Source organism: Hemitrygon akajei, chromosome 15, assembly GCF_048418815.1.
Source record: "Hemitrygon akajei chromosome 15, sHemAka1.3, whole genome shotgun sequence".
In the NCBI taxonomy this organism is placed as follows: domain Eukaryota; kingdom Metazoa; phylum Chordata; class Chondrichthyes; order Myliobatiformes; family Dasyatidae; genus Hemitrygon; species Hemitrygon akajei.
In genome coordinates, this window is record NC_133138.1 from 75,350,285 (window position 1) to 75,376,066 (window position 25,782).

Here is a 25,782-nt window from a genome sequence, read left to right on the forward strand (position 1 = left end):
AAAAATCTTTCAATTATCTAAACTGCCAATATCATTTTATAGGACAACAACCTGGGGGAAAAAATCTATAGAATTCTTAAGAATTGATAGTGAGCTCTACAATGAGATTTTTAGATAAGTCATCAAATACTTGGGCAAATTAAGTTTTAAGGAAAATGTTAAAAAGGGATTAGACAGTGTAGTACTAAGTACTAAAAAGTAGTATAAAGAGCTGGAGAAATAAATGACATTACCACCCAAAAGATGCATAGGCCCTTTTAATCTGCATCTCCAAAACTCTATAGATTACAGTCCCTGTAGGCTGTATGATGACAAATGTAATTATTAAGGGATTGGACACACTGGAGGCAGGAAGCATGTTCCCGCTGATGGGTGAGTCCAGAACTGGAGGCCACAGTTTAAGAATAAGGGTAGGCCATTTAGAACAGAGATGCGGAAAAACTTTTTCACCCAGAGAGTGGTGGATATGTGGAATGCTCTGCCCCAGAAGGCAGTGGAGGCCAAATCTCTGGATGCATTCAAGAGAGAGTTAGATAGAGCTCTTATAGATAGTGGGGTCACGGGATATGGGGAGAGGGCAGGAACAGGGTACTGATTGTGTATGATCAGCCATGATCACAGTGAATGGTGGTGCTGGCCAGAAGGGCCGAATGGCCTACTCCTGCACCTACTGTCTATTGTCTACTGTCTCACTACTTACAAAAGAGGGAGGAAGAAAAACTAAAGTACACATCAGTTAACCCAACACCAGTAGGAAGGTACATTATAGAATCTACACATTCTCAGTAAACAGCAACTTCAAGTTTAATTATCATTCAACCATACATGAATATATCCAAACAAAACAGTGTTCCTCTTGGGCTGAAGTGAAAAACCCATTACCACGAGCACTCAACACACTGCACATAGCACATGTAGCTGCAATACAGAAAAACACAGCCATAAAGGAAAAATATACATAGTCCAGTCCAAGTGGCATGACAGTAGAATTGATGCCTTGGTCCAACCTAATCGTCCGCTGAGCAAACACTGTTGGGCAGAAGTGATGGGTGGGATTAGTCCCCACCCCAAGTAAGGATGGGGACTTACTTGCCAGCAATATAAAACTGTGAGATTGTGAGTTATGTAGAGGGTGCAGAGAGGGTTTCAAGGTGATTTAAACAAGATGAATGAGTAAACACAAGGCAGTAGAATGTGGAAAAATGTGAATCCGGAGGTAAAAAGGCAGATTGGGAATGCTAATCTACAAAAAAAATTCAAGGTGCCCTTTTACATCAGTCACTGAAAGCAAATGTAAATGTTGCCAACAGTTAACAAGGCAATGGTATGCTGGTCTGAAAGAGGTTTAAATGTAAGGAACAAGGCAAGTTGCAAGACTGAAGTGTATGCTTCTGGTTTTCTCACCCAAAGAAACATCAGGTTTTCCATAAAGGGAGAGAATTGAGATTTCTGGGTGATCAGTGCTGTGCGAGAAGAAATTGGGTTGGCAAAACCTGATTTTACTAGAGCATGGGAACATTGTTATGCAAATAAAGAGACTGAATGTGGAAGAACGTTGGGGTAAGAGTGGGGAGAAATTAAAAATAAGGGCTTGATGCCTCAGGATACATGATAAAATATATTGGACTGAGTCAAGAATAATTTTTTCACTCGAGTATGGTCCAGCAGAGGTGCTGGTGCAGGCCAATTTCTTGAATGTATTTACAAAGGCAGAAAGACTTAAAACACAAAATGCATTCAAGACACATTAACAGGATGTATGACCTTTCTCCTTATTTCCCTTATTGTCAGAGGAGCACCAAGCTCTTAATTAAATATATGATTTAATGAAAAACTAAGAATGAAGTTAAACTCCAAGGATACTCTAGTCTATCCTTTAAGTGAAATTAAGTCACACTGGTTGCATATGCATAACCTATTTATTAATATCTGATGTGGTGTAACCTAGTTTGCTGTGAATGGTCCTTTTGAATTTCAGTTGCATGATCCCATGAAGCAGGCTGAGGGAGCTCCAGTAAGCAGGCAACTATAGCGCCTAAAAAAACCGCACTTGGAAGTTTTAATATTTTACTGTTTCACAACGCTGAATCACAGTGGATTTAATTTGGCTTTTTTGACACTGATCAACAGAAAAAATTCTTTCACATCAAAATAAAAGCACATCTCTACAAAGTGATTACATTAATTATAAATATAAAACAAAATAATTGATTGCATAAGTATTCACCCCCATCCCCCATTAATATGGCACACCACATCACTGATGTAGCCGATTGGTTTTAGAAGTCACATAATTAATTACATGCAGATCAGTTTTGGAGACCTGTGTGCAGTCAAGGTGCTTCAATTAACTGTAGTAAAATACACTTGTATATGGAAGGTCCAACTGCTGGTGAGTCAGTATCCTGGCAAAAACTACACCATGAAGACAAAAGAACACTCCAAGCAACTCTGTGAAAAGGCTATTGAAAAGCACAAGTCTGGAGATGGATACAAGAACATTTCCAAGTCACTGAATATTCCTTGGAGTACAGTTAAGTCAATCATTAAGAAATGGAAAGAATATGACTCTGCTGTAAATCTGCCTACAGCAGGTCATCCTCAAAAACTGAGTGACTGTGCAAGAAGGGGATAAGTAAAGGAGGCCATCAAGAGACCAATGACAACTTCAGAGGAGATGCACGCTTCAGTGGTTGAGATGGGAGAGACTGCACACACAACTGTTGCCTGGGTACTTCACCATTTGCTTTATTGGAGAGTGGCAAAGAGAAAGCCCACTGTTGAAAAAAACTCATATACAATCTCAGCTGGAGTTTGCCAGATGCACATGGGAGACTCTGAAGTCAGTTGGAAGAAGGTTCTACGGTCTGATGAAACCAAAATTGAGCTTTTTGGCCTTTCGACTAAACGCTGTGCCAAACACCGCACATCATCAAAAACATACCATCCCTATCGTGTACTGTGAAGCATGGCAGTGGCTGCATCATGCTGTGAGGATACCTCACTGCAGCAGACCCTAGGAGGTTTGTGAAGGTAAAGGGTAAGGTGAATGCAGCAAAATACAGGGAAATCCTGAGGAAAACCTGATGCAGTCTGCAAGAGAACTGCGACTGGGAGCAGATTTGTTTGTCAGCAAGACAATGACTCCCAGCATAAAGCCAAAGCCACACAGGAATGGCTTAAAAACAAATTTAATGTCCTGGAGTGGTCAAGCAGAGTCCAGACCTCAATTCAATTGAGAATTTGTGGCTGGAGTTGAAAAGGGCTGTTCACTCACATTCCCCAAGCAATCTGACAGAGCTTGAGCAGTTTTGCAAAGAATGGGGAAAATCTGCAGACTCCATATGTGCAAAGCTGATGAGAGACCTATCCACACAGACTCAAAGCTGTAATTATTGCCAAAGGTGCATCCACTAAATACTGGCTTGAAGGTGGTGAATACTTATGCAATCAACTGTTTTGTGTTTTATATTTGTAATTAATTTAGATTACTTTGTAGAGATCAGTTTTCACTTTGACACGGAAGTACCCTTTTCTGTTCATCAGTGTCAAAAAATAGTCAAAATACATCTACTGTGATTCAATGCTGTAAAACGACAAAATAAGAAAACTTCCAAAGGGGATGAATTCTTTTTATATGCACTGTAATTGCTTTATTTAGTCGAAGAATCCACGCTATTGCCAAATTAGAGAAGAAACCTATTACAGAAAAAAGGGGAACTGAGCATTCAGTTGTTATGTGTGGACAGATAATTGAAGCTTTGAGTTCTTATTTAAGTATTCCAAGCAAAAATGATTAGTGAAGAAATCAGAACAAAATATATCATCTGTGCTGAGTCTAATGGAATCTAAAGGGAAAGGGGTAAGATCCAGAGAATGCCTGAGAAAAAGGAGAAAACTGGATGGACATTAGCAGTTGTAGCAGAATCAAGAAAGAGAGAACATGTTCAGTCAGAAAACCAGCATGATCTTTGGACTGTAAAAGAAATAAAAAGATCAGGTGTATATGTCAACTGAACAAGTGAAAAGGGAAAAGGAAAACTGTGACAAAAAGCCAACACAAAAAAAATCGGAAGAACAAATCTGTGTTAGTTGAACAAGTGAGAAAACAGTTCCCCTCCATCACCACCGTCTGTCTGAACTAATTCTTACCCAAGAATTTCTCCTTCAGCTCTTCCTATTTTCTCCACACCAAAGGTGTAGGTGTTGGCATCGCAAGGGCTCTACCTATGTCTGCCTTTTCATTGGCTACATGAAACAGCCCATTTCCAAGCTTACACTGGTAATGCTCCTCAACCTATTTTCTGCTACACTGATAACTCTGCACTCACGCTGAGCTTGTCCATATCATTGACTTTGTCTCCAAGTTCCACCCTGACCTCAAATATACTTGGTCCATCTCTAATGGTTCTCTCTCCCCTTTCTCAATCTCTTTGTCTCCACCTCTGGAGACAGACTATCTCCTGACATCTTTTACAAACCTACTGACTCTCACAGAAATGGCAATGGATACTATGAAAGAGGAGGAGTTTTTTTCCCTCATCAATCTGCCGCACCTGAGAACATTGAGAAGTAGTTCCAAAGAGGTTCCAAATCCTAAAAAAGGAGGCTTGACGGCCTGGGCTGAACTTCTGCATATTAAGAGTATATATAACCTGCACCTATATGATGGCATCCAAATTTTAGTCACTATGTTGTCTTCTCGTCAAGTTAAGCAGCTGACATATAGAACTGGTAATGACATGGTTATAGAACTGGTAATGACATGGTGATGATATGTAAAATCAACAGGTAATTAGAATGCCATTAAGCTGCAGTTGAATGAACAGACCCCAACACAAACAGACTGGAGAAAGGTAGTCAGTTACAAGCAAAAGTATTTTGGGGGCATCCTTGAAAATGAGGAATGCTTCAAAACAGCATGGTTGAACCATTCAGGAGTGCCAATATTAAACTAAGATGACAGAGGGGTCTGACTCTGGTCCACTAAGTCAACCCTTGTCGACGGCCTGGAACCAGACATTGCCAGAATGGTCAGAATGAACCTGAAACTTCATACAGTGAGTCTGTTGGTACTGCTACACAAGTGGAACAAGACAGGTTCAAAGTAGAACAAAGTTTACAGGTGGAACTACCCACTTGCTAAAGAAAAAAAAGAACCAAGTCCCTGAAGAAGCATGTCACTAATGTGGTAAAGTGGTTAAGCCAAGAAACAAAGGTCAACAGAAACAGGCTCAAGCACCTGTACCACCAATATTGGAAAACTGTGACCTGATTATGGTTTTAGGTAGTAACTACTGATTAACAAAAGCAACACTCTGACGTAATCAAATAATTTCAAAGGCAAAAACTGATTAACTCCTTCCTGCAGCCCTTGCTTACCTTAGGGTGAAAAAAACCTGATTGTCTATTGACACTATCAAATGAAAACAGATGTGCTGAATTCTTATTAGATACTGGAGATAAGCAAGTGTGTATAACCAGAAACAGATTTGTTTATTTATCACATGTACATTGAAACATGCTGTGAAAGGCATCATTTATGTTAACAACCAAAACAACTTAAGGATGTGCTTGGGCCTCTGGTGGACTTGCCGATGACAGGACCCGGAGCTCCAGACTCACTGATGACAGTACCCAAACTCCAGACTCGCTGACTTGCATAGCTAGGGAGTCACTGAGCCTCGTGCTTCCTGCCCACATGGATTTCCAATTGCAGGACCCAATGAATGGGGGGACTTGCTGATGTGGGGGATGGGGGGCCATGCGACCTCATCCCGCCAATCTTCGTCCACATCACTTGCCAACCCAGCATCCATCCATGCCATGTACTTTTGTCACAAGTCCACATCGCAGGCCTTCAAACAACTTAAACCTGACCTCTAGCTCCTGTGCATCCCTGTCCCTAAACTCTAACATGACCCCCAACTCCTCTCCTGTCCCTAAAAACCATCCCTATGAACCTAAAACACAATTAAGTTTGAGCCATGAACTCTAGGGAGACTGCAGCTCAGTAGCATCTTGACCAAAAGTCTAAAGTACCACTGACCAATATTCACAGATGTGTTTATGGTGGAGGAGCATGGAAATTGGTTCCAACCAAACCAAGCCAGCTGAAGTACTGCTTGGTCCTCATCTACAAAAAATATGATTTCAGGTGGGAGACATCTCACAACTTCTTGGAATAGATGTGATGTTGACCCTAAGCTCCACCCTTGAGTTTGTGAAGGGCAAGGTTGCCTGGAACTTTTTGCAGTTGGTCAAATCTGAATGAACAAATCACCCAATGTGGTCAAAAGTTAAAAATAACTGTAGCCTGCTAGAAATGTTGCTCCCATGTACTAAGCAGTATCTTGTTAAAAGAACATCTGAAGAAATGAGGAATCTTAGTCAAAACTCACAGCTTGGCCTATTATGAAAGCAAATGGTACCTGAAGACTAACAATAGGGCTATCAATCGATGTACTGACAAGTTAACCCCTCCCTCTACTGGCAAACCATCAACCATTTTCAATGCAATAAACTGTAACAGAAATGGATTACAGTTACTGACATGGCCAAATGGTTCTGGTCTACACTCCTGGCACCTGAATGCCAACCATGGCTGGTTTTCACAGTCAATGAACAACAAGGGTTCCAGAACAGTCTAAGCATCTACCACCTAGCCCCAAGAAAACTTCAGAGAGGCTTACTTGATTAAATCATCAGAAATATGTGGATGATGTCCTGATTGCATCTTGCACTACAGACCAGCATTAATGTGATATACTCTCCTCTGCTGATTACTTATCCAACAAGGGCCACAAAGCAAGCTTGGACAAGGCACAATTGCAAAAAAAAAACCCCAAGTACAGTAATTTACTTGGAATAAAGAATTCCTCAAGGTAAACATGAAATCTCCAAGGATTGCATGAAGGCTATCAAATCAACAAAAACATCTGCAATGGTCAAGTAACTCAAATCACTTCTGGGTAACTGCAACTGAACATGCGTCAATTCATACGGTGAACCTGCATAACCACTCAACAATTTGAAGGGCAGCAAGTGTTCAGATGACCCTATGACTCTCACTGAAGAACAATTGAAGTGTTTCAAATTCTACAGTCAATATTATGCACAGCACCTTCATTAGGACTCCAGCAGGGGTAAACGGTTGGTTGCTCTAAATCTCAATGAGAAATGCAAGCCCATTATAGCAGTCTCGACTTGAAGAACATGGGAGACGAACAGCATCCTATTGGGTATTGTTTTGATAAATTGAATAATGTAGCACTAGGATGGGGTTCCTGTTTGCAAGCATTGCAAGCAATGTATCTGGTAATCATGCTGTTTCCAGTATTGTGTTCAATCAAGACTTAAATGTTTGATGTCTTCACCCTATACACATCCTACTGACAATAGGCCTTCCCAAGTAACAGTTGCTTGTTGGCCCAAATGGTCCACTGTTCTTGAAGCACCCAATATTTTCATCCAGCAAGTAAGTCCAGATTATGACCATGGCTGTGCAAGTATAACAACATGCTAAGAAGATGCAAGCTACCACAAAGAAATGTTCCCACTGAACCCAGATCTGATTCTGTTCACAGATGGATCCTTGATGGTAGAAGGAGTTAGAATGGCTGAATAGGTTTACTGTCTCTGAAAATGAAGTGCTGGCATCAGGAAATGTAGCTCCCGGCTGCCTATAAGCAAGCAAACTTCAAGGTGTATAATTTATACATTTTTTGATAATAAATGTGCTTTGAATCTTGTCACCTCCGCACAACAGGCAGAACTGAAAGCTCTAAATGAAGCCTGTAAGATGACAGAATAAAAATCAGCTAACATCTACACAGATTCCCCAATTACTTCTGGTGTGCTGGAATTTAATGGAGACAAAGGGGATTTCTTATAGCTGTAGGAACCCCTATCAAATATGGCCAGTTGGTACAATAATTAATGGATGTTACACAATTGTTGCCATTAGCGGTAGTATTGAAATGTAAAAGCATTTTGTATTGGACACCGTTGAAAGCCCTGGAAATGCATTAGTGGAAGAGGCAACAAAAAGGAAGAAAAGTAATAAGTAAAGTGAATCTGACAACTGAAGCTGTGGAAATACACTTGAACTCTCCACCAGAAAAACATGCAGAATATTTGAGAAATGCAAGATCATTGCTTTGATAAAGAGAAGTGATCCTGGATGAAGAAAGATGAGAAATTAAACAACAATAGAGCATGGAGATATGGTGCCAGTCACAGACTGGTAGTCACAATCACATTACTTCCGTATCTGATACATCAGATACAGTACCTAGGGTATATTGGAGGAAAAAAGATGACCAGTAGATTCTCCCAATAATGCTGAAATCCAAAGATCAGATCACAAGCCCAACAAACATTGGAAAGGTGCATAACATGCCAGGAAAATGATTCCTGGAGCAGCAGAAAAGTTACCACAATTAAGTGCACTGGCCCAACCTGAACCAAATTTTTGTAACTACCGTAGATTCCGGACTACAGAGCGCACCTGATTAAAAGCCGCTGGCTCTAATTTTAGAAATAAAATCAATTTTTTAATTGTAAAGGCCGCACCGGATTTTAGGCCGCACCGCTACTTTTAAATATACATACGTATCGGTAACACAAATTACGTTGCATATACTTTTTTACTGAACAGCACGAACAACATTCCAATATCTCCTAGCGACTGGTAAAAATATATATACTGCAGCCTACCAGGAAAGGTTATTGATCGCCTTTAACTTAAAAGCAGCGTTTTCGCTCGGGTCTGACGCGCTTGCGTAACGCGATCGGGTCTAATCGGGTCTGACGCGCTCGCGTAACGCGATCGGGTCTAATCGGGTCTGACGCGCTTGCGTAACGCGATCGGGTCTAATCGGGTCTGACGCGCTTGCGTAACGCGATCGGGTCTAATCGGGTCTGACGCGCTCGGGTCTGACGCGCTTGCGTAACGCGATCGGGTCTAATCGGGTCTGACGCGCTCGGGGTCTTGCTTTTCTTCGAGTATTTTCCATGTTGATGAGGGTGAGTACAAATGACTGATTTACAATAATTTAATTGTGAAAGTGCGCTTGATTTATCGTACAATTTCATTGGACCTCTGTGAACTACTCATCAATTTTATTGGTCTACTGTTACGAGGCAAAATGTTTACGAGGCGGCATGAAAAAAACCCACGTATTAGCCGCTCTGGATTAAAGGCCGCAGAGTTCAAAGCTGTTCAAAATGTGGGAAAAAAGTAGCGGCTTATAATCCGGAATCTACGGTAAGTGGATTACATTACGTTATTAAAAAATGCCAAGGATACTCAGATATACTGCTAACAATGGACAACTTGGCAAGGTTGATAGAGGCTAACATAGCACAGAAATCCACTATCCAGACACCAAAAATTCTAATCAAAGTACATTCCTGTATCTGGATCGCTATGTCACATTGATTCTGACCAGGGACACTTCATTGGAACTGTGTCAGGCATTATGCCAACTGACAAACATCATCCAGAATCATCATCAGGACACACCTCACAATGCTCACCAATGTTATACACCCCTGTAGGCATTACAAACATGCACTCTTCCTTAAATGAAGTTCAACATTACAATCCAATAATGGCAGCTTTACATCCTTGGTTCACCACTTTCAAGGAAATGACTATGCCCCTGGTACTTGTACTTCAATGAACATCTAAGAAAACACCGGTAACCATAAGCCTTGCACCTCATTCTTGACTTCCGAAGAATCCTCTGGAGAGAATCATCTCCAGATCTAACATCACCTTACCTTTGTGACTAATGTGGCTGAGTATATATCCAAAGAGTCACTATAATCAGTCTATATTTGAAGCAAACAAACCAGGAATGGGCTAGCAAAAATAATCTCCAGGAAACCCAGAATTTTGCTTGGAAACTTTCTCTCAATTATTGACTATCAATCAAATATTCATCGATTCAAAATGATCAATGAAAGATACAGTAAACCTCAACCATCAATAGGTACTCACATCAAAATTGTGTGCCTCATTGGGGCTTGTGAAAGACTGATGAGAGTCGAATACCCGCAAAGTGGACTGCAACCTATCTTGAGATGTTGGGAAGTTGTTTGGATTCACCAGAGAGCACGAGGGACTTTCATTTTTGGACTCAGGCGTTATATTCTGTGGCCGTTGTTGGGATAATGAATTAATAGCAAAGTTTTCTTTCATCCCATGTTCAGGTAATCCAGTTCCCATAAAAGCTTTCTTATCTGTATTTGTTGAATCTTGGACAAAATTTGCAGGCTCCACAATCGGTACATCAGAAGCTTTGCCAGAGTCAGTAGTAGGTAAACTCTTTTTGCTCTGAGGATTCAAAGAATCTGCGTTAGAAAATTGCACTCCACTTAGCCTAGCTACAGCACCACCAGCAGCAGCAATTGGCACAAAAGGCTTCCCATGTATTGGTTCATCCTGGACAACTAAGGTCCTGCCATTCTCTTTGGTATACGTGGCATAGCGCAAGCCTGCTTGTGGCTGAGGTACAAAACGCGATCGATCTGAAGCACTGTCAGCATTTCCCCAGGACAAATCCCCAATTCTCTTGGAGTCAAAGTTTCCTTGTTCCACATCAGGGACGTCGTTCTTTGGCAGACTGGGGCCATTGCCTCCAGCACCCAATGCACAAACACTGCTGTTGTCAGGCTCCAATTCTTCTTTGTCTTTCACTTTTTTTTGTACAGGTTGATTCTCTCCATCAGCTGCATTTTTTCTTCTACGACTATCTTTATTTTTATCTGAGGAGAAAACACAAACTTTGTCATTATACACTTGCAATCGTACAACACCTCTGATTTAAATTAATCGCATAGATATTCTCAATGATTACATAAGTAACTGAAAATTTAAATACTAAAATGTGATATTCATTTCATTACTCAAACTTAATAACAATATTTCAATATTACATTATTAATGCTTCTTCATATTAAATAATCTCTCTAAAATAAAGCAACTCTACTGCTTATCGACTGCTTCAGTTTTCATTATATTTACTAACAACTACAAACATAAATAACCTTTACAAATAGGAAAATTTTAAATGCCTCAGCAAATAAAATATCCTAAAACTGAAGCCCCACAGTACTTTTGATTAATACAAGACATACAATAATTCAGAGGAAGATGAGTAAATGCTAATTAAAACACTGGAGCTGTATTTTCCTAAATAATTACTACCAAAACATAGATTGAAAAAAAACACAAGAGGGTCTACAGGACAACCAAAATTTTCAGTCTTCACTGAGCATCTCATATTAGTGATTTGTAGTGAATGTAACATGAATCATCAATTGTAAAATGCATTCCCTTCTTGGCCTCAGTGCCCTGTGAATATGCCAGTATAGCAGGAGATCCAAGCACAGGCAATTTAATAATATTAATTGTAAAGTCTTTTGGTTTGACAAGATGAGTACCACACGATCCCTCACTCCAAAGCTTCCTAATGCTAGAACTCTTATTTTCAAGAGGATATTGTCTTACCATTCTCATCACCTTTACTTGGACTATAAGGTGGACTGCCCTCAGCCCCCTTCTTCCGTCTATTTCTGGAGTTTTGGGTAGCTTGCTTTTGAGCAACCTGTCAAAATTGAAAATTAACAATGGGCATACGCAAGGATTTTCTCTCTCAAAAGTCTATCAATGATAATCCACAAACAAATACAAGTACTAAATTGTCCAACAGGTTTCTTTACTGCAGGCTCCTTCACATTTCCTCCAAATAAGGGCTATACAGAACAAAGTCACACTCATCTTGAAATTTTTTTTTTTAAAAACAAGGATTTTTTGGGGGAAAAAATCCTGTTATATAACTAATTATGCCAGATTATTTTATTAAATAGCAAACCAGCATATTACAATATATTGAATATAGAAAAAGTGCTACATTTTTAAATGTATTCCCATAAGCACAGTGTTTCTCAAACCTTTTTTCTGCTTGTGGCCCATGTGTGACTCATTCAAGTCTTGAGGCCTCCACCCTCCATAGTCTTCATTATTGCTAAAGTTTTATTTAGTCAACAGTACTAATTATTCTAATATACAGTCAATATTTATACTTTAACAGGTTATAGATATTATATGTTAAATATGTTACAGGTACATATGAAAAATGAAAATATTTAAAAGCTCTAAATAGGATATTTTATTTATAACATATAATATTCTTCCAACCAGCAATGAAAAACTACTTAATATTGTTACTTTGGGTATTTAGAAATATCCTCGTGACTAATGCAAACAAGTGAGCTTTTGAATATCTTTAACCAAGATGCAACCAGATGATCAAAGATCACCTCTTTTCATAACATTGAGATGGTTACGTGCTTTTGACAAGCAAGTGAAGAGCTTGACTAAAACCACATTCAGCTAAAGAGATGGAAATCCAATTAAAGACAACTCCCAATGCTATGAAACTTATTTTGAATATCACTAGTTATCCAGAAATTTTGCTTGCTGTGCTTGAATTTTGCTTGAGATGATATATCACTCTGCAGCTCAGTAAGACATCCTTGAAATGTGGTGTCAACATCACTCACATTCACTCCAAATGGATCCGCCACCCAATCTGGAATACGCATCTCCAGTAGGTCTCTAAACTGAGGTTTTATATCAGTGTGCTGTCGATTCAAATGATCAAGATAAATATCATCTTGCAATTCTATTTTAAGAGTGACCACTGAGTAGACTCAATATAACATTAGTAAATGTTGAAGAATTATTAGTATAATCTCATGTGAAAAAATTTCAATAGTAAATATACATGTAGAAGTAAAACTAGCTTTTTTAGGCAGTTCTCAGATACATGTCACAAATATTATAAAAATGTGATTATGTATGTAAATTCTATGTGACAATAAAGAGCGTGTACTCACTGAGAAAAGCGAATTGAACTTCCTTTCAAAATATGGTATCAGGGATCTATTGGAAGTTGTAGTGGCAGATAGATGCAGTGGTAGACTACACATGCTCTTGCCTCTCTACAGCTTAGCCATTTCCAACAATCTACTGCAGTAACTGCAGCCTTCATGTCACATTTTAAATAAGTACCTGTATTTTAATACACACAGGTCAGTGGAAGGCAAACAGAACCAGCCTCCTGCTGCACGCTCAGTGATTTGCCTTGCCGCAGACAATCCACCCAATCTTCAGCTTGTTTGAGATGCTCATAACTATTTTAATTAGAATACTACCACACGGGCCATGCCAGGCTTTCCATATATTAATTCCCTTCTAATAAGGATTTAGATAGGGAAAACCTGGCAACATGCGATGGTCTTTCAGTTGGAATTAGATGTGGATGGTTTCCTATTAACATGTAATTATCTATAACCACCATAATCACTAGCTGGTGGAGCACGTTGCAGGGTATCCTGGTGGGTCACACCCACCTGCTCACTATATAATCAGTGATTTGAAGGTGGATGTGGAACAGGACTCAGTGGGCCATCCAGCAGGGTGTGAATGGAGATTTCTGAGTGGTCAAGCAGGAGCAGAGATAACCCCTCTTTCCACACACAGACTAAGCAGGTTTGCTGCCTCAAATGCATCATCTAGCATATTTTATATTTTCCCAATTCAGAGTTCCAATTAAATTTCATAAATTCATTTGCATCTTATGTACACATTTTATTAATATTTACTTGCAACAGTTAACTTATCAAGGCCTATTCAGAAACTCTTGAGGCCCCCAGTTTCTTGTTTTTTTACTTGAGGCCCCTATGAAATTTGGCAGGGTCCCCAGGGTGGGGGAGGGGGGCTATGTAGCCCATGTTGAGTACAGGTGGCCCCCGCTTTTCGAACGTTCACTTTACGACAACTCGCTGTTACAAAAGACTTATATTAGTACCTGTTTTCGCTAACCAAAGAGAATTTTCGCTTTTACGAAAAAGGACACCCGCTTTATATGTGTGTCTACCCCGAGAAAGACTACAATGATCATGAAGCCTTGTGCAGGCAGTTGTTTGCACATGCGTGTACGTGTGTACGCATGTGCATACGTATGCGTGTACGTGTCGATTTTTTTCCTCTCCAAATCGTTTTTGGCTCGCTGTTTTCCCGAGTTTGATAAGTGAAACTACACCATACCTACAATATTTCTACTTTATATAGGGTGTATATTTATCATATCATTCCTGTTTTTACTATATGTTAGTGCTATTTTAGGTTTTATGTGTTACTTGCTTTGATTTGGTAGGTTTTTTTTGGGTCTGGGAATGTTCAAAAATTTTTCCCATATAAATTAATGGTAATTGCTTCTTCGATTTATGACATTTCGGATTACAAACAGTTTCGTAGGAATGCTCTACCTTCGGATTGCGGGGGAAACCTGTACTACAGTCCTAGCACAAAGCACCAATACATCCAGCGGGTGCAACAGTTTACATCCCATGTAACTCATTCGAAACAAAGACCTGATGTGGGCTGGGAAACGAGAAAACTTCATGTGGAGGACTAAGTTTCAGTACTACTTCCCTATGGTTAGGATAGATAGTAAAAGCACAGGACCAAATCTTCACTTCATGCAAAGTTATAGACCAATAATAGAAAAGGGAGCAACCTGCAAAACACTCACCATTGATGCATTACTCTCACTTGTCCCAAAGTTTTTGGGCAGTATCCCAGTTTCCCCTTTCACTGACTGAAGTGTTTCATCCACAAGTGTAACGTAAATCCGCATAGGATCAATAGTCTTTCTCAGCTGCTCCTGTTAGGAAAATGGAAGCAAATATATAGACGAATTGTACTTCTCCCTCCTCCTAAATCACCCAATTTCTATCTATAATTTGATACATTTTTTCCAGAATTACAAAGGTGTTCAATATATCCTAGATCATATATGTCAAACTCAAGGCCCGTGGGCCAAATCCGCGGTGGAATTATCTTTGGCCCGCGAGATAATATCTAATTACTATTAAAGCTGGCCCCAGTAATCGAAGTGCCTATGGCGTATGATATGGCTAATGCTGAGTTTATTCAGATACCAGGTTTTCAGGGTTTTTAGTGTTTATTCGGCAGTCTTCTTCATAAGAAACGGAATTTGTAAAGTGAAACACTTTGTAGTTATAGCAGAGACTGAGACACATGAGAGCAGGCTGAAAAAATGGAGGCAACGAAAGCTGCATTCGCACGCGTCCGACTGATCCGGCCCGCATGAAGCTGCATTTTGCTCAATCCGGCCCGTGACCTAAAATGAGTTTGACACCCCTGTCCTAGATTATGTCAGTTATATTTTACAATTATTTTATTTATTGATTCAGTGTTATCATTCATTTTCCTTTATCAACTTGCAGCCTTAAAAATGCAATCCCTATAAAATTTTTAACAAGGAAAATGTGGACAAAGATTTCTTTAGTCTTGACATCAATTACTTTATTGACACTTTCTTACAACAAATTCCCGCAAGACTCAAAGTTGCTAGAAATAAAAGCACAACTTTCTCCAGCCAAAGAAATTGAATTATCCTTAACAATGCCAAAAAATCAAATTAATAGATTAGACATCAAGGGAAAAGCTAACGACAAATATGCAAGTTTAAAGTCAGCACAACATTATACCTGCTCTGTTGTAACCACTATGGTGCGTGAACTTGGGTCATGATGTGCAACAACTGCAAGGAACCACTCTTCTGTGGAATCTGGTTGGTAGATCTTCACCTTGTGCCCCTGCAAATTGTATGGACCTAACAGAAATAATAGTATAGTGAAGTCAAAGTTACATAATTATAGAAGGTACAAAAACTTAGCCATTCATCAAATTATCATAGAGCAGTAAATAAAAGGAAGCAAATGGCAACCACCCAAAATGTCTACTGAACCTTATTGATAAGGAAAACATTGAGAGTAGTCAGCGGTGTTAACTAATGTGGATTCTGAATTCAAGGTATTTTAATACTACTACAGTACTGTGCAAAATTCTTCGGCACATGTAAAAAAAAAATTCCATAAAGCAGAGATGATTTCAAAAATAATGAAAAGTTTCTAAATATCAAAAAACATAAAGAGCAGTAAACAGTAAAAAAAAACAATCAAATCAATATTTAATGAAGCAAGATGATCACCTTGATTCTATGCTCACTGTTGTAAGAATTGATGACTTGAAGGTTAAACTGTCACATCTGGTACACCCTCACCTTTTAGTTTGGTTGTCCTTTGCCCAGTTTGATTCTTTCTACAACTGTTTATGTTTCAGTTAATCAGTTTAGTTCATTCAACTCATGTCACTGATCATTAGCATCCAGTTTGTTATCTTTGTTTAATCATGCACTGGGCTATATATCTACAAAGTAATTAAGATTTTTATTTGAAAAGTGGAATCTATTACTTAATGTTAATTTTTTTTTACCAAATACAAAAATTTATGTGTAACTTTTTTCTGGAAAATTAATGTTTGGAAATCTAAGATTTGCTCTTTTCTACCAACACACTAATGCAAATGACCAAAAAAAAGCATCTGGAACAAAATTTATATTTAAAAAAAATCTAGGATGCCTGACACTTGTGCACAGTACTGTATACAAATAAAACACTTCACAGCAGGAAAGATTGTTATGTTAGAGGAATACAATGCTTCAGAGAATTCAGGAATGAGACACCTTAGTGGAACTGAACTCTAGAAACTCAGTCAGGTAAAAAGAAACAGGCCATGTCAACCATCAAGTACCTCGATAATCACATTTCACACCTTCTGGTTGCAGCCCTCTTTGGTGTTTTGGTGTTTAAGTGCTCAATGGAGTTCTACTTAAAATGTTGTGAGAAAGTCGGCCTCTATAACCCACTCAGTCAGTGTGTTCCAGATTTCAACCAACATCTGAGCAGAAATGTTCTTCCTCAGATTCCCTCTACACCTCTTATGCCTCACCCCAATCCAACGCCCCTGATTCCAGACACCTCGTATAGTGAAAAGCTTTCCACTATCTACTCTACGACCCTGTTAGTTTTATATTTGTCTATCAGGTATCTCTGCAGCCTCCTCTTTCCAAGGAAAGCACATCCAGTCTAAAAAGGTCTGTCCTCACAACCAAAATATTCCACCCCCGCAACATCTGAGTGAATCTCCCCTGCACTCTCTCTAGTACAGTCATGTTCTTCCTATGAGGCAACCAGAAGAGTATCCAGAACCCCAGCTATGATCTAACCAATGACTACAAATCAGAATCAGACTTATTATCTACAATCCATGTCATGAAATTTGCTGTTTTGCAGTAACAGTACAAACATTAAAAATTATTACAAACTGCTATAATCAATTAACTAATGCAAAAGAGGAATAGGAAGGTAGTGCTCATGGTCCATTCAGAAGTAAAGTTATACTATAACTTCCCTGCGTATATATTTTTTGCCCTGCCAATGTATTTTGTATGGGTTTGTTTTAATACCAAGGTATCCAGCTTTGCTGTTACATTGATTTGTACACCAAGGTTCCTGCATTCCTCAATACCTCCCAGGGACCTACCATTCTTTGTGCAGGTACTAATCTTATCAATCCTGCTAAAGTGATTTTACCTTGAACTCATCAGATTTCAATTCCATATGTTTAACATAGAACACAGAATAGTAACAGCACAGTACAGGCCCTTCGGCCCGCAATGTTGTGCCGACCCTTAAACCCTGCCTCCCATATATCCCCCCACCTTAAATTCCTCCATATACCTGTCTAGTAGTCTCTTAAATTTCACTAGTGTATCGGCCTCCACCACAGACTCAGGCAGTGCATTCCACGCACCAACCACTCTCTGAGTGAAAAACCTTCCTCTAATATCCCCTTTGAACTTCCCACCCCTTACCTTAAAGTCATGTCCTCTTGTATCGAGCAGTGGTGCCCTGGGGAAGAGGCACTGGCTGTCCATTCTATCTATTCCTCTTAAGGTTTACCTTACCAAGTGATCTATAACATTCTGTAACACAAGACTAACCTCTTCACTATTAAATTACTTACAAATAATCTGTAAATTTACAAACTATATATTCTACATGCATGTACAAATCTTTAATGAAAATTACAGACAACAAAGGTTTTAGTACCAATCCCTGCGATGCACGAATGCTCAAAAGGCTTCCCAATCACCAAAGCAACCTTCTACCATCCAACTTGACAACTTGCCTTGAATCTCATGGGCACTAACTTGCTGGATCAGTCTCCCTGTGGGATGTTACTCAAGTCCACGTGGACTGCAGAAACCACATTCATTTCTTGTTACCAATACATTTTGTTATCTTTTCATACAATTTGAATAAATTGTTCATACAGGATCTTCCTTAATAAAGTCACACTGACCATCCTCGATTAATTCCTATTTTGCCAAGTGTAGATTAAACCTGCCCCTCAGAATTTTTACCAATAGCTACCAGTGACTTCAGACACAGAAGCCTGTAATTACCTCTTATTCTTACTGCCTTCTTGATTACAGGTTACAGCTATCCTTTCCAACTCTTAAACAATACGTCTTGCCATTCATATTTTCTTAGCCCCTTTGTCTATTATCCCTTTACGCACAAAGTGATTTGAACTGGTTTCTATGTTCAAGCACAACTACAAGAACATTTTTAATGCAAGTTAAATTGTACCAAAGTTACTGGAAGAATAAAAGATTCATTATAGCACTTGTTGGGGAAGTGGTGGTTAATCAAGATCCTGCCCAATGAGACCTTTTAGGTCAGTTTACTACCCAAATTTTCAAAGTAAATGAACAATAATCATGTTGGTAATATATATGAATTTTTTAAAAACTGCATTTTAGCAAAGTGAAATCAAAGTTAAAAGCAATAAACATTTACATCCCACACTTTTTTCAAAGAATCAGAAATCTGTTTCCAATATTAAGATTTTTTTTATAAAATAAGTAACATTTATAAGTTAGAATACTTATATCATTTGCCCACGATACCTCTTATGATTTCTTGAATTTTTTTCTCTTTTATCCAAGATTTCATTGCTTCCTGGAGCTTTGGATTATCCTGAACAATGGGATTCTGGCTGTCAGAATCCTCCTTCAAAAACAAATATAAATATTATAGGTGAGGTGAGAGATGAAGAGAACAGACGTCTTGAAATAAGGGTGAAGAGACCATATCTATTGAAGACCACTATTCAGTATTCTGCATGTTTGCAGATGTAATGAGGGGTGATTGATAAGTTCGGGCCTAAGGTAGAAGGAGTTAATTTTAGAAAACTTAGCACATTTATTTTTCAACATAGTCCCCTCCTACATTTACACACTTAGTCCAGCGGTTGTGGAGCATACGGATCTTGGACCTCCAGAAAGTGTCCACAGCAGGGGTGATTGATAAGTTTGTGGACTAAGGCAGTGGTGATTGATAAGTTTGTGGCCTAAGGCAGAAGCAGATGAGTTATACAGCTCTCGTTACATGCACATGCAGTTCAACTCTGAATGATTATGCAGAAAGTTTAAAGTTAATAACTCATCAGGGGTTATTGATAAGTTTGTGACCTAAGGTCGAAGGAGATGAGCTATTAACTTCAAACTTTATTATTAATATAATGGAGATTTGCAAAATAATTGTCAAGCACCATTTTCAAAGTTAAAAGAGAGGCAAGTTATACTGCAGAAGAAAGGTGCACTGCACACTGATGGAACTTCTGTATCTGAAGAAACAGAAGCTTTCTGTGAAACGACACATTAATTCAGCTGTGTTGACAGCAACCTTTATGCTATTATAGCTTAGGGCATTGGAGTTTGGAGTCTGTACATCTTCCCTGTGGAATGCGTGGGTTTCCTCCAGGTACCCCGATTTCTTCTCATAGTCCAAAGACATACAGGATAGTTTTAATTGATCATTGCAAATTATCCAGTGATTACGTTAGGGTCAAATCAGCGATTATCAGGGGTTGCTATGCAATGCAGCCTCGAGCTGCCAGAAGGGCATATTCCACACTGTTATTTCTAAAAGATAAATAAGAACTCCAACTGATGTGTCATACACCCAAGCATGCTGGGCAATTTTTACTGACTGTTAATCCATTCCCACAGTTTTAAGCTTTCATCTGAATTTCAATTTCATATCATGCAAGGGACACAATGTGAAAAACCAAGTATTTCTCCTCTAATAAAACGCACTGAAAACTGGACATGTTAAAACATATTCCATCCAAACATGGAGAAAGAAGTGAATTGCACTCACAAAAGTTGCTCTGTCAGTTTTGTTTCAGGTAGGCATATTAGTACAGGTTGAGTTTATCATATCAGAAACATCTGGGGCCAGAAGTGTTTCGTATTTTTCTGTATTTTGGAATATTCTATGAGATAGCTTGGGATCACTGTAATTTCTGACTCTGAATTCACATGCCAAGCAGTCTTTATCTTCCACATGTTCGTCACATATACATACTGATGCAGTCGTTCAGCATGTTAAGGTTTTCATCAGTGACAATCTAGGCAAACTCAAGGAATTTCTGTGCTGCTTCTCAACAGATGTGCTATCAGCTCAAATCATGAAAAATCTGATGCTGTGCCTTTTCTTAAATTTCTGCAATCACCCTGCTGGATATTCACAATTACCTTCAACTTTCAGTTCACCATGATAGATCTTCATTTGTTTCATGATCAGCATACAAGTAAGTGGCATATGTTCACTCTAATACCAATAAATCCACTCTTTAAATATATGATCAAAAGCTTCACTTTTTGCCTTATGCTGTTTTCTATCTTTCATTAACTTTTGCTCATTACATACATGAGGTCGCTTCTCAGATCTGTCTGTGGTGTACAGAGACCTGTACATCGACTGGGAGCATTCCCAGCGTCTTGCCAAATTTTCCATTTGTGATTTGGTGTCAGTGCTTAAAATAATTTTGGATTTCAGAGCTTTTCAGATTTTGGAATTTTGGGTAAGGGGTACTCAACCTGCACTTCAACAGGAAAAAGTCAAAGTTTAAACGAACATGAGAAATCATAAATAAATGTGAGAAATCATAACAAAACAAGCCCATTTTCTAATATGTAGAATGCAATTCCAAATAAAATTAATTTTCATGAACACCTGTTAACAAGAAACACCAAAATATACAAAGTTTGTTTACATACAGTGCTTTGTAGAAGTATTCAGCCCCCAACCTTTTGTTCACGTAAATGAGTATTACGAGGGATTTTAATCAACTTAACCTATCATTTTTATTCGTGAATCACATGCTCCTTTTCTGCCCCCACAACACAGCCCCCCCAAAACAGAGGGAAAATTGTAAAGCATGAAAAACTAAAAATTCAAAATCTGAAATGTCAGTAGTTCAAAAGTAATCACCCCCTTTTGCTCAGTACTTTGTTAAATCACTTCTTTCAGCTATTACAACCAGTAGTCTTTTTGGGTAAGTCTCTATTAACTCTGCACATCATGATGGAGCAAGGTTTGCCTATTCGTCCTTGCAAAATTATTCAAGCTGTGCAAGGTTAGTTAGCGAGTGGGGGTGGACAGCAAACTTGAGGTATTGCCAGTGATGTTTGATTGGGTTAAGGTCAGGACTCTGACTGGGCCACAAAGGGCATCAAATAGCTTCATTTGAAGCCACTCTATGGTTACTCTGACAGTGTGCTTTTGCTCATTGTCTTGCTGAAAGACAAACTTCCTCCCCAGTTTAAGCTTTCTGGCAGAGGGTAGCAATTTTTTATCTAGAATCTCTCAGTATTGAGCAGCATTCATCATCCTATCAATCCTGACTAGATTTCCAGCCCCTGCTGCTGAAAAGCATGCCACAGCATGATATTACCTCCATCATACTTCACAGTAGGGATGGTGTAACCTGGCTGATTTTAGATTTACATTACACGTACCACTTAGTGTTGAGGCCAGAAAGTTCCACTTTAGTCTCATCCAACCACAAGGCTGCCTTCCACATCATTAAAGTATCATCTAAGAGACACTTTGCAAGGTCTTTACGGGCAAGGATATGCGCTTTCTTTTTAAAGCCAGGGCTTTTTCCTTGCCACTCTTCTATAAATACCCTTGTTGTGCAAGCCCTGAGAGATTGTGGAGCCATGAACTTCATCTATAGTTGCAGTCACTGACTTCCGCAGCTCACTCAAAGCGACTGTTGGCATCACAAAGCACCATTCTTCTTCAGTGGCTGAGTTCAGGGGGCGCCCTGACCTAGGCAGTGTGGCTGTGGTTTCATTTTTCCACGATGGACGGCACTGAGCTCCAGGTATGTTCAGTACCTTGGAGATGGTCTTGTACCTTTCTCCAGATTTGTACTTCTCTATTGACTTGCCTTGAATGTTGTTTTGTCTTCGTTTTGGTTTTATCTATTGAAAATTTACCATGCTGTTGGATCTTACAGGGGGGAGGGGGGTTATTTATTCAGATGATCTTCCAATTTTCTACATCAACAAATTGATGAGCTAATATGGTAATATACAGTATTGCACCTGAGGAATGCTAGCGTGGTAATAACAAAGGGAATAAATAGTTTTTCAGCTTCACAAATCTGGTTTTAATTTTTAGTTAATTGTTGACAGGTTTAGAATTTTTTCTTTTGATTTGTCATGAAGCACAATGTTTCGTAGATTAGCTCAAAAAATCCTACTTTATATTTTAAATTCAGAAAATGAGAGTGAAATGTGAAAATAGTTGTGGAGGCTAAATACTTTTTCAAGGCACTGTATCATTAAATAAAAAGACTATGACTTACAAATCTATTTTAGTGGATGGAGAATTATTAAGAGTTACAACATTCAGAATATAAAGTCTTCAACTAAAAAAACCTTTGCCATAAAAAGGATTCATTAGTTCAAGTCTGGGAATTATGATTAAAGGTTTTAATGCCTTTACAGAACCGGACTAAACTTAGAGAGCTTGATTATTCTGAGAAAATACTAAAATAATTACCTTAAATATTCGAAGGGCAGTACCATCTGTTGCAAAATTCTTTACCCTGTCACCAAAGAATTCAACTGGAACAATGGAGCCCAACCCTATTTTATCTACCAGTGCTTTATAGGTCTGCAAATACAAAACAAAGTGAACTAATCAGACAACAAAAGGATAATGCAGTGACTGCAGAATGATGTAACAGATATACTGTTGTAATGTGATTTGCTTTCATTTACAAAGATAGCAAAACAGATTCAAAGAATGTGCAAACAAATCAAAGGTAACTGCAAATTGGCAGCCTTCACTCCTACACACTAGAATAAAATAAGCAAGAAACTTAATTCTGTTATTAGAACAGTTTAACCAACACATCAGTCAAATGTTGTAGGGAACATCAAACATTCAAAAATGCAGGAAGAATTAATTTTCCTACCAATGCAGGCCACTGGTTAGCATTAATCCTTCCTCCCTGTAGAACTACCGGCTCCTTCCTGGGGGCCCACACCAGAGTGTGCTCCACAAGGAAAACAAGTACATCTTCAGCGTAAACCTTCACCCAGGCTTGCTTCTTCCACCGTGAATCATCAAATTCAACATACACCTGCAAAACAAAGTAATTTAGACTATAAACCAAATTTCATTTTGATGCCAATCATAATTAGATTTGCTAAGTGAAGGACACCCAATGTTAATTCTGACAAGTAATTTTCACAGAAAGCAAAACATTCACATTATAATTAACAGTAAAAAAAATAAGGGCAGAAGGCAAACGTAAATGTTGGAAATGTAAGCAGATATTTATGGAACAATTGTCAAGTCAGGAAAGATAAATTAATAGTTTGAGTGAACTATGAATCAGAACGAAAGACTGAACAATAAACAAGCCTCTTGACAGCAAAGGTGAGGATAAATCAAGAAACTGATACAGAAACAATGACAAAAAATTTGAAGTATAAAAACATTTAAAAAGCCAATTTTTCATTTAAAGTTACTGATACAGACACAGCTTTTGTTTCAATTCCATGAGTAACTTAATTACAATTTAAATCAATTTTATATAAATAATTTTGAATAACATCACAAGGCACCACACAAAGGCAGGGTCAGAAAAAAAGTTTCTCAAACTTCTAAAATCAACAACCACAGCAGCAACATGCTTAAAATACATTAATACTTAAAATACATAAGAAATTTTAATAGATGCAATTCTTACTCAAAGAAACACAATCAAATGCCATGTGATTTTCTTTTTCAGTTGTAACAATGAGACCAAAGGTTAGTGAAAATTTCTGAGATATGTAACAAGTGTAACTCCATTAAAATAACAGAAAATGTTAAATGAGATCTTCAATTGCATGCTCCACTGACATATTTCAAGTTCCTGCAATCTCTTCATCCCTTGAACTGTGACACTTGCAAGGGGCTACAAAAAATTTCCCAGCTACAAGAAATTGTCATTGATGGGAGAGAAACACAGGGCTCTGATCTTAGACAAAAGGGTAAAAAAGTGCATAAAAAACATGCTTCCTGCATGCAAATAAAATGCAGGTGACTTCCAGGTGTTCCTGGTAAGAGAATACTGGGGAAATGTTTGTAAAGACACAAGTCCATTCCATGAGCATTTGATACCTGCAGTTTTGGTAAACACCTATATTCACTTTATATGTCGTCCTGCCTTTTGGGAAGTTTTATAAATTTCTTCACTCCAGTCTGGGTTCACATCCCTAATACAGCAACAAGCACGAAATTCAGATGTGGCAGTATCATGATCCCAAAGTTAGCATAACTGTGACCCTGTTCTCCATGAGCAAAGCAGGAAGACACATGCAAGGCTGTAACTGAGGTTACAGAAAACAAAATATGGTCTGGATGCTTAAATGGCATGGTTTCCACAGAAATATGGTTAATAAGACCATAAGATATAAGAGCAGAATTAGGCCATCGAGCCTGCTCCAACATTCAATCATGGCTGATCCTTTTTCCTATCTCCTCCTCAATCCCAGTTCCTAGACTTAATCAAATCCAATTGTACCAAATGATGTCTTCATTTTCAGAATCAGAATCAGGTTTGTTATCACCGGTATGTGTTCTGAAAATTGTTAACTTAGCAGCAGCAAATCAATGCAATACATACCGTAGATTCCGGACTACAGAGCGCACCTGATTAAAAGCCGCTGGCTCTAATTTTAGAAAGAAAATCAATTTTGTACTTGTACAGGCCGCACCGGATTTTCGGCCGCAGGTGTCCCACGTTGTAATATGAGATATTTACACAGAAAGATATTACACGTGAGGATTTTTTAACTTTTAATTAAATCCATATGGTAACATAAACAAATACATATTGCAAATGCTTTTTTTCGAACCGTGCCTGTAACGCGGCTACTTTTAAATATACGTTGCGTATACTTTTTTACTGAACAACATTCCAATATCTCCTAACGACTGGTAAAAAATATATATACTGCAGCCTACCAGGAAAAGTTATTGATCGCCTTTAACTTAAAAGCAGCGTTTTCGCTCCGCCGCTCGCCCCCCCCGCCTTCCCGTTTATCGCAAACCGGCATTTTTCCCACAAGACTCGGCGAAACCGGGTGTGACGTCATAGCATCCCGGGATGTAGTACAGAAAACAAATATAGTTAAAACAGTTCTAACTTTAACTAACAAATGAATTACTAAGCGAAAATATTATAAACTAAATAACTGCCATAAAGGCAGCACAATGCTTTTCTTCGAGTGTTTTCCATGTTGATGAGGGTGAGTACAAATGACTGATTTACAATAATTTAATTGTGAAAGTGCGCTTGATTTATCGTACAATTTCATTGGACCTCTGTGAACTACTCATCAATTTTATTGGTCTACTGTTACGAGGCAAAATGTTTTTGGCGGCATGAAAAAAAACCATGCATTAGCCGCTCCA

At 38.6% G+C, this 25,782-nt stretch overlaps 1 protein-coding gene across 2 annotated transcripts in view; it reads right to left on the reverse strand.

The window, feature by feature from the left end:
• The window catches only part of LOC140739469 (lysine-specific demethylase 3B-like), a 119,916-nt gene that overhangs the window by 66,355 nt on the left and 27,779 nt on the right, over positions 1-25,782 (reverse strand). For both annotated transcript variants that reach the window (XM_073067792.1, XM_073067791.1), the window contains exons 2-8: positions 23,291-23,458; positions 22,873-22,986; positions 18,921-19,023; positions 15,592-15,716; positions 14,610-14,741; positions 11,519-11,615; positions 10,007-10,773 (exon numbers count right to left, since the gene is read on the reverse strand). In XM_073067792.1, the coding sequence (XP_072923893.1) occupies positions 10,007-10,773; positions 11,519-11,615; positions 14,610-14,741; positions 15,592-15,716; positions 18,921-19,023; positions 22,873-22,986; positions 23,291-23,458 (1,506 nt within the window). The remainder of the gene's footprint in view (positions 1-10,006; positions 10,774-11,518; positions 11,616-14,609; positions 14,742-15,591; positions 15,717-18,920; positions 19,024-22,872; positions 22,987-23,290; positions 23,459-25,782) is intronic.